This window comes from Poecilia mexicana, unplaced genomic scaffold, assembly GCF_051168715.1.
Source record: "Poecilia mexicana isolate PSO_F unplaced genomic scaffold, ASM5116871v1 scaffold_6, whole genome shotgun sequence".
NCBI classification, from domain to species: domain Eukaryota; kingdom Metazoa; phylum Chordata; class Actinopteri; order Cyprinodontiformes; family Poeciliidae; genus Poecilia; species Poecilia mexicana.
This window is the reverse complement of record NW_028263375.1, coordinates 1,572,277-1,588,041: the sequence shown is the minus strand read 5'-3', so window position 1 is coordinate 1,588,041 and position 15,765 is coordinate 1,572,277. Positions and strand designations below refer to the sequence as shown.

Below are 15,765 nucleotides of genomic sequence, written 5' to 3'. Positions count from 1 at the left end.
GCTGACTGGGTTTTCAGTGGGGCCCAGATGGGTACCTTACATGAGGCCCATCTTGGCCCCACTTGGCAGCTTTCATTTTTACCTGGGCCCCAACTGGGGCTAAACTGGGCTAGAATATGGGTACCAAGTGGGTTTGTCCACGGGTTCCATGGTGGCCCCATATGGGTTTGCCCAGGTAGATTTAAATGGGTGCTGACTGGGTTTTCAGTGGGGCCCAGATGGGTACCTTACATGAGGCCCATCTTGGCCCCACTTGGCAGCTTTCATTTTTACCTGGGCCCCAACTGGGGCTAAACTGGGCTAGAATATGGGTACCAAGTGGGTTTGTCCACGGGTTCCATGGTGGCCCCATATGGGTTTGCCCAGGTAGATTTAAATGGGTGCTGACTGGGTTTTCAGTGGGGCCCAGATGGGTACCTTACATGAGGCCCATCTTGGCCCCACTTGGCAGCTTTCATTTTTACCTGGGCCCCAACTGGGGCTAAACTGGGCTAGAATATGGGCACCAAGTGGGTTTGTCCACGGGTTCCATGGTGGCCCCATATGGGTTTGCCCAGGTAGATTTAAATGGGTGCTGACTGGGTTTTCAGTGGGGCCCAGATGGGTACCTTACATGAGGCCCATCTTGGCCCCACTTGGCAGCTTTCATTTTTACCTGGGCCCCAACTGGGGCTAAACTGGGCTAGAATATGGGTACCAAGTGGGTTTGTCCACGGGTTCCATGGTGGCCCCATATGGGTTTACCCAGGTAGATTTAAATGGGTGCTGACTGGGTTTTCAGTGGGGCCCAGATGGGTACCTTACATGAGGCCCATCTTGGCCCCACTTGGGAGCTTTCATTTTTTACCTGGGCCCCAACTGGGGCTAAACTGGGCTAGAATACGGGTACCAAGTGGGTTTGTCCACGGGTTCCATGGTGGCCCCATATGGTTTTGCCCAGGTAGATTTAAATGGGTGCTGACTGGGTTTTCAGTGGGGCCCAGATGCCTCATTCCTGTAGGAACAATGGGGTCTGTCTCACCTAACCTGAAAGTGAATTACATTAATAGATATACAATCTTAATCAACAAACCAAAGTATTAAAATGCTTTAGCACAAAACCTGCATTAAAAAAAGAGATGAAAAATGTCTTTTGGTCAAGGTTTTTATTTGGTAATTTTAAATATTGTCAGTTTTTTTTAACTCGTCAATTATAAGAGCTTTATTAACACAGAGCAAATGATGCCACAAGAAATGCACTGGTAAAAGAAATCTACAAAATTATTCATATTGCAGATTTGAAAATAACAGAAACTAGTTTAATATAACAAATGTATAAACATAGATCTATATGTAGATATATAATTATCTATGTAACTAGATTTCTAGCTATGTAAATATATATTTATCTCTATATATATAGATCTATATATCTAGATAGTTATATTTCTACATCTCGTTATCTAGATAACTATGCATCTAGTTATGTAAATATGTATAGATACATACATGTATATAGATCTATATCTAGATATGCAACTATATAGATCTGTACATCTATATATAAATACATATAAATATATATCAACACACACACACTTACATAGCTCTTTCACACTACATTTTTGTCAAATATTTTTAATAACCTATATGCCACACTTGAAAGCTCTCATACATCATTGTAACTGTCCATCTTGGAACCTGCCCACCTGAGTCTGAGCTGGCTGCCTCCCTAGTCGCTCTAACTTTTCTATTTCCACCTCTGTCCGGGGCTCCAGTAACCCACTTCGAGTGCCTTTTCCGTATCTTTGTGTGATTCCGTGGATGGATCCATTTCTTTTAAGTGCACCTAAAAAACAAGCAAAGGTAGAAATTGCATTAGTGTTTTACTTTTAGTACAATGTAACATTAATGAAATGTGCATCTCTTCCCCTTCAAGGGGCAGAAATGCTTGCAGGGATCTGCCAAAATCAAAGCACTCTCGAGTCATTATTATTATGTAGATAGAGGTGTGCAGATCGATCAGCAATCATAAGCGGTTAATTTCCGTGAAAATGTGTTTGATTGGTGATCGCTGATCACGGCCTCTTGTTGCAGATCACCTGTATCTCATTCGCAGCCTGCATGTGCAGCTGATCTACTCTTTCCGTCACACTGCGCACTTTTTAATTTTGCCAGATAACATGTTATCATTTATACCTAAAGTGAAAAAATAACAGCCAATCCAGACGATCGGCAGCGATGGGCCCCATGGGTGATCGGTATCAGAATTGGAAGCAAAAAACCTGATCGGAGCATCCCTAGTACACACACTATATTCTTATTGTAAATTTAAAATATATTAATGTATATAAATCAACTACTGACATAAAGGTTCTATCATGGTCTTGTATATTTTGTTAATACTGTTTGAAATGCAAACAATATTACCTTCAAATTTTGTCAGCAATCAAATCTTTAAGTTCTTGAGAGCACAGTGAAAGAATACTATGTGAATTAAACCAAAAATTGAAGTCTCAGTTTTTAATCTAAAAAAAAAAAAAAGATTACTAAAAATGAACAAAAGGCATAAGACAACCAAAATTAACAAATGTTCAAGAAAAAAAGTGAATATAAAAACTGATCTTTACCATACAAAACATCAGAGACGCAGGTCCCGGAACTTGTTTCCTATGTCGGCCAAACAGGTTGAACTGGAGGGCCAATTCAGGGGACATGAGGAATCGCACAGCTTGTTGTACTGCATCATCTAAGGACCCTCCTCCAATTTCTGCAACCATGACAACCTTAAGTATAATGACAATTACAGGACAACATTTTAAAATCAGGACGCATGATACATTTAGTTTTTATTAATTGATTTGTTATTGTTTCACACATATATAGCTTATAAGCTTACTTTTATACATGGACAAAATGCCAATTGTTAATGTCTGTATCAATTTAAGTCAATAAATTTTGAAGGATTAGAAGGAAAAAGTAAAGCAAGGAGAACCAAATGGGTAAAAGAACTGAGAGCAGCTCAAATGACAACCAGGGAGACAGAAGATCTAGAGCAGTGGTTCTTAACCTTTTTTGAGGTACCGAACCCCCCAGTTTCATATGCGCATTCACCGAACCCCGCTTCCCCCCTCCTTGCCCCATCCCTGCGCTCCTCCGCAGCACTGATTGGCTAAGCAATGTAACGTGATCCTCCGCAGCAAATGATGGCAAAGCGGCGCATCACGACTTTACACAAGTTTTTTCCCTCCGCGGCAGAGGCTCCGCCGAACCCCTGGGGTTCGATCGAACCCAGGTTAAGAACCACTGATCTACAGTTGTGTGTTACAGAAGTCCCTGTTCCACGTTACCTTCTACGTCGCTTTTCTGGAATATCATTATCTGTTTGAAGATCTGATGTCACTTCTGCCCTTGCAAGCCTTCTTCACGCTTCTCCATAGTAGTCTGTAGAAAATAAATTTTTAAAAAGTATTAAAACATTGGTAAATCTAAAGCTCCCATTTGCATTGACCAAACAAATGGCTAGTTGAGACCTAAACACCCACTTGTCATGTTTTTTGCAGTCAAACGATGACAGAATAAAACGCTTTAAAATGTCACTTACACAATAAAACAAACATGATTTTAAAATATTTACTACTATGCCTTCATTCTATTTACAAAAAAGCTTTTATGCCAAATATACTGAAACCACATGGGCCCCATTTCGTGTTGCCCATTTCTGTCCCATTCTCAGTTAGCCCACAATAATGCTGAATACAGTCTACATTTAGCCCAAATGGGCTGACAATATGGGTCCCATTTTAGGTTAAACATATGGGCCTCGTGTAGTTAGCCCAGACAAAACCCATGCCCATTCATCATTACCTATCTAGTCCACAACGACACGATTCAATGCAGTTTCATGAAAAAAAAAAAATAATAATAATTAAAAATGCACAATTAATGGATCCCAGCTATGCATGCTGGCTTAATTGGCTGCGAGAAAGATTGTTAAAAACCCATGTACACAGAATGAAAGCGAAGTAGTTACTCTTTATAAATAATGTAAGTGGTTTTATCGTGTCAAGGTACTTTAAAAGCAACCTCCGCTAGCAACGTAGATTCATTAGTGAACCGATTTTATTCTGCCGCGTTGGCGCTCAAATTTACCGGTGAATGGCGCCGCAGCGTATTTGAAAATGATCTGGCCCAGAACAGTTTGAAATCGCTCTGCATCCAAATATTCTTACCTCAATAATGGCAGATGACTTATTGTGTGTGTTAAAAAAATCACCTAAAAGAAAAACAAACAAAAAAAGAAGAAACAACTAATAAGGTCTTTCGGGGTACTCCGGTCATCCGAACCATTACGAGCAACAAATGTTTTAACTAACGATTTAAAATCTCTCCCTAAAATTTGACACAGACAAAACAGACAGAAGTGTACTTACAGATTCTTTAGTAGAAGGCCAGCGAACCTGCAGACTCCACGCCAACGGACTGATGGGACTACGTTTGATTTTGAAACCGCATATCCATCCGCCGTTAACAATTGTACGTTCTCCAAGAAACACGAGATTAATTTTGAGAGTAATACATCGGTTTAACAAATGTAAAACCGATGTAGCACTCACAAATTTTCTCAATAAAAATAAATAAATATAGTCGTCCTTATTCAAATGTGTTTTGGAACTACTTTCTTTAGTGGATGTGTAAAGTGTCTACTTCAATTCACCAACCTTTATTGGCAACGGTGCCAGAGAAAAAATGAACAAAAAGGTTAAAAAGATTATTGAAAAAAGATTAAAAGATATAAAAATAATCATAAATAGAAATGTTTAGTTTTTTTATTTTATTTATGCTGACAACTTGGAAAATGTTTACAGATGAAAAAACAGATGCTAAAAATTTTACTCTTGTCTTTCTCACTTGAGTTTTGTTTGAATTCATTTTCTAAACATTTTGTAATATTTTTCACGATGATCTGATCTGAACTATTTCTCCAAATAAGAATTAAGTCCTTCTTTGAAAAAGCTGCAATGAACACTTGGAGGTCTGAACATCCAATTGATAATAAAATAAAATTAAATTACATTTAAAAAAAGAAGCAAGGACAAAAGTCCACTCTGAACCACTCTGAGCAGCAGAAGATTATGCATATTTAAAACAGATAATGTCACAAAAATGTTAGGACATCTGGACTGTTCTAGTGTAAAATAATAAAAAGAAAAAAATGCTAGGACTTCAAAGTGTAGCTTGGACAATACTGAACTGGTTTAAAAAATAAAGCATTGAAACATATTTTGGTCTTCTGGAAGCCTAGTGTAATGTCGGTGTTAGTAAATGAGCCAGACAAAGAAATCATGTAGTGAGCATGGTTCAAATACAATACCTCTTTATGACCTCCAAGATGAGGTAACCATCCAAGGAGAGCTTTTAATTTTGTAGAAAGCTTATACAATTGCTTCAACAATTTACCTTTTATCAGCTCCAATACAGGCCAACTGAGTAACAATTTCCTTAGCTAAAGGCCATCAATCTGACATCTCATAATTTTTTTAAAAGTTTTTATAATCTTGCTCTTGCAGCTTTTGCTTTTGACATATAGTGAAAAGTTTAAAAGTGACAGGGTAACCACATTGTCTAATCAGATTAAAAAAAAAAAATCCCATTACCCCACATGAAAAAGGATTAAGGTCTACATTTTCCTACCCAGGTCTAACCCATGTATGGTCAGCCCATGCTTGTGTCATGTGGGTTCAATGTGGTCAGCCCACATGGGTTTCCCATGTTGGGCCCATGATACTGGAACTACATGGGCCCCACATAGTGTTGCCCACTTCTGCCCCATCCCTAGTTAGCCCACATAAAAAAGCAATGGGGCCTACATACGCATGCCCAGGTCCAACCCATGTACGGTCAGCCCATACTTATCTCATGTGGGTTCAATGTGGTCAGCCCACATGGGCTTCCCATGTTGGGCCCATGATACTGAAACTACATGGGCCCCACATAGTGTTGCCCATTTTTGCCCCATCCCCAGTTAGCCCACATAAAAATGGAATGGGGCCTACATATGTATGCCCAGGCCCAACCCATGTACAGTCAGCCCGTGCTTATGTCATGTGGGTTCAATGCAGTCAGCCCATGTGGGTCCCACATAGTGTTGCCCATTTCTGCCCAATCCCCAGTTAGCCCACATAAAAAAAGGATTAGGGTCTACATTTTCCTGCCCAGGTCCAACCCATGTACGGTCAGCCCATGCTTATCTGGGTTCTATGCGGTCAACCAACATAGACTTCCCATGTTGGGCCCATGATACGGAAACTACATGGGCCCCACATAGTGTTGCCCACTTCTGCCCCATTCCCAGATAGCCCACATAAAAAAGGAATGGGGCCTACATACGCATGCCCAGGTCCAACCCATGTACGGTCAGCCCATACTTATCACATGTGGGTTCAATGTGGTCAGCCCACATGGGTTTCCCATGTTGGGCCCATGATACTGGAACTACATGGGCCCCACATAGTGTTGCCCACTTCTGCCCCATCCCCAGTTAGCCCACATAAAAAAGGAATGGGGCCTACATACGCATGCCCAGGTCCAACCCATGTACGGTCAGCCCATACTTATCACATGTGGGTTCAATGTGGTCAGCCCACATGGGTTTCCCATGTTGGGCCCATGATACTGGAACTACATGGGCCCCACATATTGTTGCCCACTTCTGCCCCATCCCCAGTTAGCCCACATAAAAAAGGAATGGGGCCTACATACGCATGCCCAGGTCCAACCCATGTACGGTCAGCCCATACTTATCTCATGTGGGTTCAATGTGGTCAGCCCACATGGGCTTCCCATGTTGGGCCCGTGATACTGAAACTACATGGGCCCCACATATTGTTGCCCACTTCTGCCCCATCCCCACTTAGCCCACATGAAAAAGGAATGGGGCCTACATACGCATGCCCAGGTCCAACCCATGTACGGTCAGCCCATACTTATCTCATGTGGGTTCAATGTGGTCAGCCCACATGGGTTTCCCATGTTGGGCCCATGATACTGGAACTACATGGGCCCCACATAGTGTTGCCCACTTCTGCCCCATCCCCAGTTAGCCCACATAAAAAAGCAATGGGGCCTACATACGCATGCCCAGGTCCAACCCATGTACGGTCAGCTCATACTTATCTCATGTGGGTTCAATGTGGTCAGCCCACATGGGCTTCCCATGTTGGGCCCGTGATACTGGAACTACATGGGCCCCACATAGTGTTGCCCACTTCTGCCCCATCCCCAGTTAGCCCACATAAAAATGGTATGGGGCCTACATACGCATGCCCAGGTCCAACCCATGTACGGTCAGCCCATACTTATCTCATGTGGGTTCAATATGGTCAGCCCACATGGGTTTCCCATGTTGGGCCCATGATACTGAAACTACATGGGCCCCACATAGTGTTGCCCACTTCTGCCCCATCCCCAGTTAGCCCACATAAAAAAGGTATGGGGCCTACATACGCATGCCCAGGTCCAACCCATGTACGGTCAGCCCATACTTATCTCATGTGGGTTCAATATGGTCAGCCCACATGGGTTTCCCATGTTGGGCCCGTGATACTGGAACTACATGGGCCCCACATAGTGTTGCCCACTTCTGCCCCATTCACAGTTAGCCCACATTAATGCTGAATGGGGCCCATATGTTTAGCCCTAATGGGCCAGCCCAAGTGGGTCCCATTTTAGGTTACCATATCGGTCCCATACAGTTAGCCCAGATAAAACCCATGCCCACTCATAACCCATGTAGCCCACATCAAACCCAAGTGGGGCCCACCTATGCATGCTGGCTGGGTAACTACATGTTGAATCAACCGTAACTGACATTATATCAATATTGATTCAACCATCATCTGAATTTGGATCTACATGCACATTTGTGTTGATTTTATATTGAATCAAAGTTAATTCATATAATTTTTTTTAGTCTGATAGGTTCATCATAACATACCTTTAAAGGTTTCTTCACTGGTATTAAACACACAATGTTGTTGGAAGACAATCTATAATATGTCATTCAAAATGATTACATTACCATATTTCCAAATATTTGTGTAGACAAACTTAAAAATGACATCATGACATTAAATTAGATCTTATTTAAGAAAACAGGGATAGATCTGTAAACATATTTGACTCCTTTTTGACTATCAAAACAACAGTCTATTGTCCATGGAAGAACAGCGTCCATGAGGTCAAGCCTTGTATGAACCAGAGAAACTGTACAAGTTGGAATAAGCCCAATAACTTATAGCTTATAGCCTATAGCCCATAACAATGCAGGCTGGACATCATGAATTTGATGAAAAAACGTTTATTTCATTACTTGAGACTTGGCTCTGATTTGGTTCAAAAGACTTGAGTCTGACTTAGAGAAATGAGTTGAACATCTCTGGCTGTGTTGAAGGCATGTCACCTGTTTGGCTGTTGCACAGACAGGAATTAGTTGCTCTTGTAGTTTCTCATATTGATAACATTTCTCTTTACTGTGACACATCTGAGGTATTTTAACACCCAAGCTAGTTAAAAAAAACATTTTCACCTGCTGCATTTTATGTTTGGGAATCTTTTGTATTTTCCTTGTTTTTACAGTTTGGTTAAAGTTTGCTAGCTTCATAAAAGTTCAAGCACTAGCACAGCTAGTTCAGGCTAACACTCTGAACACTGACTGCACTGGAGTTGTGTGTATTCCCAGGGTTTGGTCCACTGAACCTGCTCTGTTCACCAGGCTGGATGTTCGTTCTTCACCCGGTTCTGAAGGACCGGGTTTCTAATTCAAGTCTTAAAGAAGGATTTAGCAAACAATGCACAAGTCTTTTCTCAGCAAGCTGTGATCACATGGACCTTTGTAGAAATTTATGTCTTTTATTATTTATCTAATACTTTGAATGCAAATTCTTCTCTTTTTTTACGAGCACACAGTGTTTTCATAGTATAACATATAAAAGGGAACACAGAGCTTTCAACTGTTTACTGCATGTTTAGTAAAAGCCAAACTGTTCAGCTGATGCCAAAGCAGTCTTATTCCACCAAAGAGGGCTCATTGTTGTGGTTTGAGCTGATAACTGCAATGGTTTAAAATTGAAAGCTTCATTTATCTGTTTATGACCGGTTTGGATCATTTATCATGGTGTGACTTTCATCAAACTGGTCCAGAGCTCCTTGCTCTTCTCAGGCTTTGTACACTGTGCCTGGCTTCATCCTCTTCCTGGTCACCATCCAGGCTGGATGTTCGTACTTTAAGCATTTCTGGAGGACCAGATTTTTTCTTTCAAAGACAAAGACAAAAAAAGACAAATCAGTCATTTCTCAGTGACTTTTGCTCAAATATCTTACAACTTCAGGCACCCTTTTCACGTCGGGGATTAAGAAACCATGTTTTTTCAGTTTTCAAAATGGATCTCATCTAATAGGAAACAAGCTTTTAACTGTTTGAGTTCACTTTTACCTAGAAAGAGTTAAATAAGCTCCCTGCTTCATCCAGGGCCACATCACTGAACTGGACATAGATTTTCAATGTTCCGACTTCTGCGTTTAGGTTTTTGTTGTTTAGAAACCATTTATCCACGAGGGAATCATCAATATGCAATTGAAATTGAAGGGCGGATTTTGCATGACATAGGTCATTCTCACACTGTTACCTCATGAGAAAAAGGCCAGTCAACAGGTTTTTTTAATGCGAGCTTAAATAATGATAATGATGAATAAAAGAAAAACACAGAACCAGAGACGTATATGTAAATATATTTAATTCATACATGATTTATACTATCTTGCATGTGACGTACAGGGTAAAAATTATTTGACAATGCATGTTTATGAAAACATACACTATTTTAAAACATGCATCCTGAAAAGTTGCAAAAAATAAAATAAAAGAAAATAAAATGATTTTCCCTTTTTGCTGCTATTTATGCAGATTTACTGTCTCCTATGCACAGTGGGCTTTTTATTGTCTAGAACAAAAGCCCAACATGTAAGTAATTACAAACACTACAAAGTACATTCAAACAGAAAGACACAAATATATACCTGTTCTACTGATCAACCTGCTGGTACAGACACTGAACAGTGGTAAGGTCACTTCTTTGGTATTCAAAGTTCACACTGAAAATGTACTTTACGGCACATTAATGAAAAAAATATATACATAAACGATTGGAAATGACTGTTATCTGTAATGCAGAAGAAGATCATGACGAAATGCATGTAAAACCTGTTTGGTTCAATTCAAACTGGCCTGTTTATCATGCAGAGAAAAGCCTGTCAAGCTCTGCATTCTCCTGAGAAATTGGCATTTTTGTTATTTATTATTTTTATTTTATTTTATTTTATTTTATTTTATTTTACTTTATTTTATTTTATTTTATTTTACTTTATTCTTTGGATCTGCACCTTTTCAACATGTTGTAACATTCTAGAAGCCATGAAAGCCATAATGTTCACCAGGGCTGAGTCAAAGCTGAGCACAACACGGTGTCTCAGACTCTAGCTGTCCCACCAGAGCTCAGCTCTTCATCACCACCACCGTCATCATCGTGTTAACCTGGACCAACTGGAAGGCCCCTGAAGGAGCCTGCAGATCCCCGCCTCACTTGTCACTCACAGAGCAGTCCGCAGCTATGATGTTCTGGATTTCGAAGATCTTCACCTCCTTCTCTGGGATCTCCATGGCGACGGGGATGTGCACCTCATATCGGATCTTCTCAGCCGAGGAGCTGCGGCTCGACAGCTTGTCTAGCTCCTCCTCGATCTCAGCAAGGCGCGTGGCCACGCAGTGGGCCGTGAGACGGGCCTCTGGGTCGTGGTCCCAGCATTCCTTGATCGTGGTGCAGACAGCCAAAATGCCCTGCAGAGGGAGACGTAGAGCACAGATCTGAGAACCTCTTCCTTTCTCCGTTCCCTGTTTCATTACAGAACAAATGGCCATTAAACCAGAGAAGTGTGCAGCTTCTGAGCAACTCATTGCCAGATCTTTCAGCATAACTGAACTCTAAATCAGGGGTGTCCAAAGTGTGGCCCGGGGACAATTTCTGGCTTTCAGAAGAATTTTGTGCGGCCACTGAGTGCAGTTCAAGAATGGTACAAATTTGGTCCTCCAGTGTCTAGAAAGTTAGACATGCCACTTTGCATTTTAAGTTGGAAAATCAACATGGCTCCTGAGTACTTTGGGATTCGGACTCATGTTGCAAAGAGTTTAGACGTCACGGCCCTAAATCAACCTGTTCTTACTGCAGAAAACTGCCTGAATCTGTCATTAGGGATGATATCTTTATGTTTCTGTTCAAACTGGTTCTGTTCTACTTTTCATGTAAATTTGTTTAATTCTTAGTGCTGCCCTCTTAAGGTAAGACAGGGAGTACTGCAGTTGAATTTCTGTCAAAGCTCTTGACATGATGACTGACTGAACGCCACACTGTCTTAATGAATTAAATCATCATTTAAAAATAACTTTTTGTATTTACTCAGATTATTTTTAACCTTACCTAAAAATGTATTGATGGTCTAAAATAAGTAAGGAACAAAATAAATAAATAAATAAATAAATAAATAAATAAATAAATAAATAAATAAATAAATAAAATCAGAAGACATGCAAAGAAAAAAACATTTTTCTCGGCGCTGTTTATAAAGACACACATTCAATTCTGAAACATGCAGCATTTACCTCAGTGTTCATCCACATTTATTTACATTAGATTTTGCTTTGTGCTCTTGCATTGTTTATTTTAAAGGTATTTTCTATCGGCTGTTGTGGTTTTAACTTTTGATTTAAATCTCTAAATCTGACCTGATGCCGGAGCCAGCTGTCGGGGATGTCGGGTCTGTCGCTGTCCTTCATGTTCTCCACATAGGGGTGCTGTCGCACCTTGGATCCGAATGCTGGCTCATAGTCCTTCACGTCTGGGAAACAAAAAACAAAACAAAAACGCAAACAAGGGATCAAACCAGGGGAGAGGTGTTGTTCTGAGCAGGAGGCAGGAAAAAAAAAGAACCATCCTTCAATCTGCAGCACTTCTGCATTGTTATTTATTGAATGCATACTTGAACAATAACTGGAAACACACGGGCTGATGAAGAAAAAAAGATTAACATTGGAGTTTCTATGATGAGTAAGAGTGAAAAGGCCTGGTGGTCGTTTCCAGCCTGGCTACAATAATGCTGACTGTGGAGACATGCGGTTCGTCCTGCCTTATGAGGGGAAACGCCTCACTATGGCACTTCCTTCAAAACTACAAATTCACTCCTGCTGAAAAGTAATTCATCAAATCATCAAACCACAGCTTCTCATGTTATTATTATTATTATTATTATTATTATTATTATTATTATTATTATTATTATTATTTTCTGTTTTTGTTGAAGATTTGGTTATGGTAAAAATAAATGAATAAATAAATAAATACACAAATAAATAAATAAATAAACTTTTAATTTGAAAGTATGAAACATGAATTTCCAGGCCTGAATCCAGACCTCAGTGGACTGAAAGCGCAGCAGTTGCAGGCTGTTCTCAGCTCCAAACAGAATGTTCCATAAAGCTCACAGCTGGGACACGATGCTGAAGATTCACAATGATCCCATAGAAGCTTTTCCAGCCTCTATCCAGCCTCTATCTTCATGTAGATTGACTACTGATTACAATCTAAAACTGGATCTGTGAATGTGAAATCTGGCAGCAGCTTTCCTTCACACCATTATCTGTGTCTCTCCCAGCTGCAGGAAGGGTTGAAATTTGATCTGGACCTTCATTCAGGAAGTGGATCAGAGCTCCATGCAGAAACGCTGTCTCTGCAAGCCTCTGCTTCATACTTTTAAAATGTGGATCTTCCTTCACTTTCAGTGTGTAAAAGCTGGACCCACCCGGGCTGGCCCGGATTCTTTCCCTGGAGGTTATCTACGCCAGAGCTGGTGGTGTGCTCGTGTTTCCCGCTGTGCAGCAGGTAGGGACACCACACAGTCTTCTGCACAGCATTCATCGTGCAGCACAAAGGAGAAACCTTTTCGACCTCTCCCTCTCCTTTCACATCGGTTCCATCACCAAGACTTCAATCTTCCACCTGTTCTCAACACAAAGAGATTCCCGAGACGAAAAGAAAAGCTTTGATTTTCAGGAATAAAACTGTGACCAGTGATTGTGTCACAGCGACTACATTTAATAACTGACAGAGTCGCCCTACGTTGAACACAAACGTGTAAAATGCAGGTGCAGTGAGTGGAAAGGTGAGCTGTGCTCTGGGATTATAAAACAGGATTATAACACTGCATTCCAAAATCAGCGCATAAAAGCTGTTGCTCATAAATAAACTCCTGGGAATTTGTGATTGTTTTAATTTGTATCTGGGGAAAAACGCTCACTTTAAAAAAAAAAAAAAAGATTAATCAAAATCATTAAAACAGCTTTAAAGATGCAGTATGTGACATAACTTTTTTTTTTTTTACATATTTGTTGAAACTCTACCTTGTGATCATAGTTTGTTATGAGACAGATAATCTGGGAAAAAAAACCGGAGCTCATCTGTCTTCTCCCAGTGCCAACTAGAAACAACCAATCAGAGTCAGGAGGCGGGTCTTAGCGCTGTCTATCACCCTCCATGAGGTGCCGCGCTTGCTCCCTGCTATGCTGTAGCCAGCAGAGGCTGCTGTGACTGCTCAGGCTAGTTAGAATAGCCACTGATGACAATGGATCAACAGATTTCCAGTGACAGTAAATTGTTTCTTGGCCTTTAGCACATTTAGATTTAGCAGTGTGTACATGAGATGAGTGACAGAGTTAAGACACTCCTCCTCCTGCTGGACAGGACATGAAATCCATATTTTAGGCAGCAGAATATGGCAGAATTCCACTTCCTTAAACTAAAATACTCATCCTTGGCACAGTCAGAGCTCTTCATCATGCTTCATTTAACCCACATGCCTCAGCTCAGATTCACCATCCAGGCTCTGCCGCACCCTGCAAACTAATTTTGGGCATGTAAATCGAATGTTTGGAGATACTTGAGGCATACAATATAACAGACAACAACAGCAATGCCAGAGGAGGGTTTTAATACAGTCTACTATTCTGTGCCCTGTGTTTGCTATGCAGAAACCCACAAATTGACTTGAACACTTGTTGAAGATATGGAAGTAGGGCAAGTTGAGGGTGACTGTCTATTACTTATGAATATGTATATTCTAATGTATCTAAAAAGAACACGAAGACAGAAACACACAGAAAACAAGAAAACAACCATCTAGCTTGTACACAGCAGAAGGAAAACGATCAAACCTTCGTGTATGTAACTGTATCTGCATTTGACTTAACTGAGGATATTTTTTGAAAATCAGAGCGAGGCAAAAATATTTCTGCTAGGAAAATCTGAACATGACATCACATAAAAACCAGATCATCTCACCATCAAATGAGTTCTCTGTTCTTCAATTTAGAATAAGTTAAAACTACTGGTAATGATAGTCAGAAGAATGTAATGCCAACGTCCTAAGAGTTGCCATTAAGTCTCCAAATTCTGCGCAATTATGTTTTTTCCACATTTGTTCATGTCATGGCAGTAAGAGACAACGTGACAAGATCCATCTCTCAATAATAATTTTAAAAAGTATGTAAAAACTTTTTTATATATATCAAGGTTGCACAGTGCAGCTTTAGATCCTTCTATTAATAAGTTCAGGTCTCTCTTATAAAATTGATATGAAGTAAGTTATGTCAAGTTAGCTTCAAAAATGTCCTTATGATCTCTTTTTTAATATATTTCAGTGACGTGTCTGTAAACTATTCTCTAGGCCTGTGTACTAAAATGTGCAGAACTGTGTCAGGAACTGTAGTATAATCGATAGCACTGTAAACAAACTTTGTGTTACAACCATATAAGGAAATGTGCACACCCTTCAATATGTATAAAAAAAAACATAATCTATTTTCTCAGCCTCATACAGACGCTCTGGTCACAGACTTTTGCAGCCAGGTGAAACTAGTGCAGTAGCGGCTGCAGCTCTCCCTTCATGATTTTCAGTCCAAGGAAGGTCAACAACAGAGTCTAGATTGTCTTCCTCTCATATCAGTCATTCCTCACATTGTTGCTGCTAACCTGGAGCTGAGGTTAAGGTACAGACTGACAGAAAGTCCACCAGAGTCCCCTCGTCCCCTGAATAACAGGAAACAGTGGAGCAGTCTTCTGTCTGCACCATGTCTGCAATGTTCTCTCTGACTGGAGAAGCTTTAGTTTGCCTTAGCCTACATTTGGCTATGGTGTTGCTAAGTTCTTATTCTTTTTTGTTTATGTTATTAAAATTTTGTTGTTTCAGAACACATACATACATAACCTCTCCCACACCTTCTCAAAACAAAACAAACCACAAATAAAGCAAAACTAACCAGTTCAGCGCATAAATCAATAAAAGTTTCACAAAAGATTAGTGTATATATCCTCAGTGGTAGTAGAAACAACCACAGTAAACACAAGTAGTCATTCGTCAGTTTTTTCCAAAACAGCAGTTCATTAGAGTAGTTTACTTGTCCCAGTATTACAGGAGAGGAAAGAGTTCCAGGATTTTCTTCTGTCATTATGTAGGGGTGGAGTAAAAGGGAGTGAGGAATACACACCATGTTAAAGTACAAAAAGACAGACTGGAAGGCAATGTGGAAGAAAGTGCAGATCACTGTCTGATCATTTTCACCTCACGACAGACAGAGAAACAATGCTTTAATAATAGAAAGAGCAGGAAGTGTTTATTCCTCAG

At 40.4% G+C, this 15,765-nt stretch overlaps 1 protein-coding gene and 1 long non-coding RNA gene across 4 annotated transcripts in view; both read right to left on the bottom strand.

Moving 5' to 3' along the window:
- Positions 1 to 1,130: 1,130 nt before the first annotated feature.
- On the bottom strand, positions 1,131 to 5,545 carry LOC148158505 (uncharacterized). Of its 2 annotated transcripts, XR_015762980.1 has the most exons (5): positions 4,413 to 5,545; positions 4,212 to 4,255; positions 3,330 to 3,423; positions 2,610 to 2,765; positions 1,131 to 1,828 (listed from the first exon to the last, which is right to left on the bottom strand). It is a non-coding gene; the product is annotated as an uncharacterized LOC148158505 (long non-coding RNA). The 2 variants fall into 2 exon arrangements; XR_015762981.1 differs by lacking the exon at positions 4,212 to 4,255 and having other exon boundaries at positions 4,413 to 5,540.
- Positions 5,546 to 9,756: 4,211 nt separating this feature from the next.
- LOC106917549 (TGF-beta receptor type-2-like) overlaps positions 9,757 to 15,765 on the bottom strand; it is a 31,053-nt gene continuing 25,044 nt past the window's right edge. For both annotated transcript variants that reach the window (XM_014986612.2, XM_014986603.2), the window contains exons 9-10: positions 11,816 to 11,928; positions 9,757 to 10,873 (exon numbers count right to left, since the gene is read on the bottom strand). In XM_014986612.2, coding sequence (XP_014842098.2) covers positions 10,616 to 10,873; positions 11,816 to 11,928 — 371 coding nt within the window. In that variant the 3' untranslated portion in view covers positions 9,757 to 10,615. The remainder of the gene's footprint in view (positions 10,874 to 11,815; positions 11,929 to 15,765) is intronic.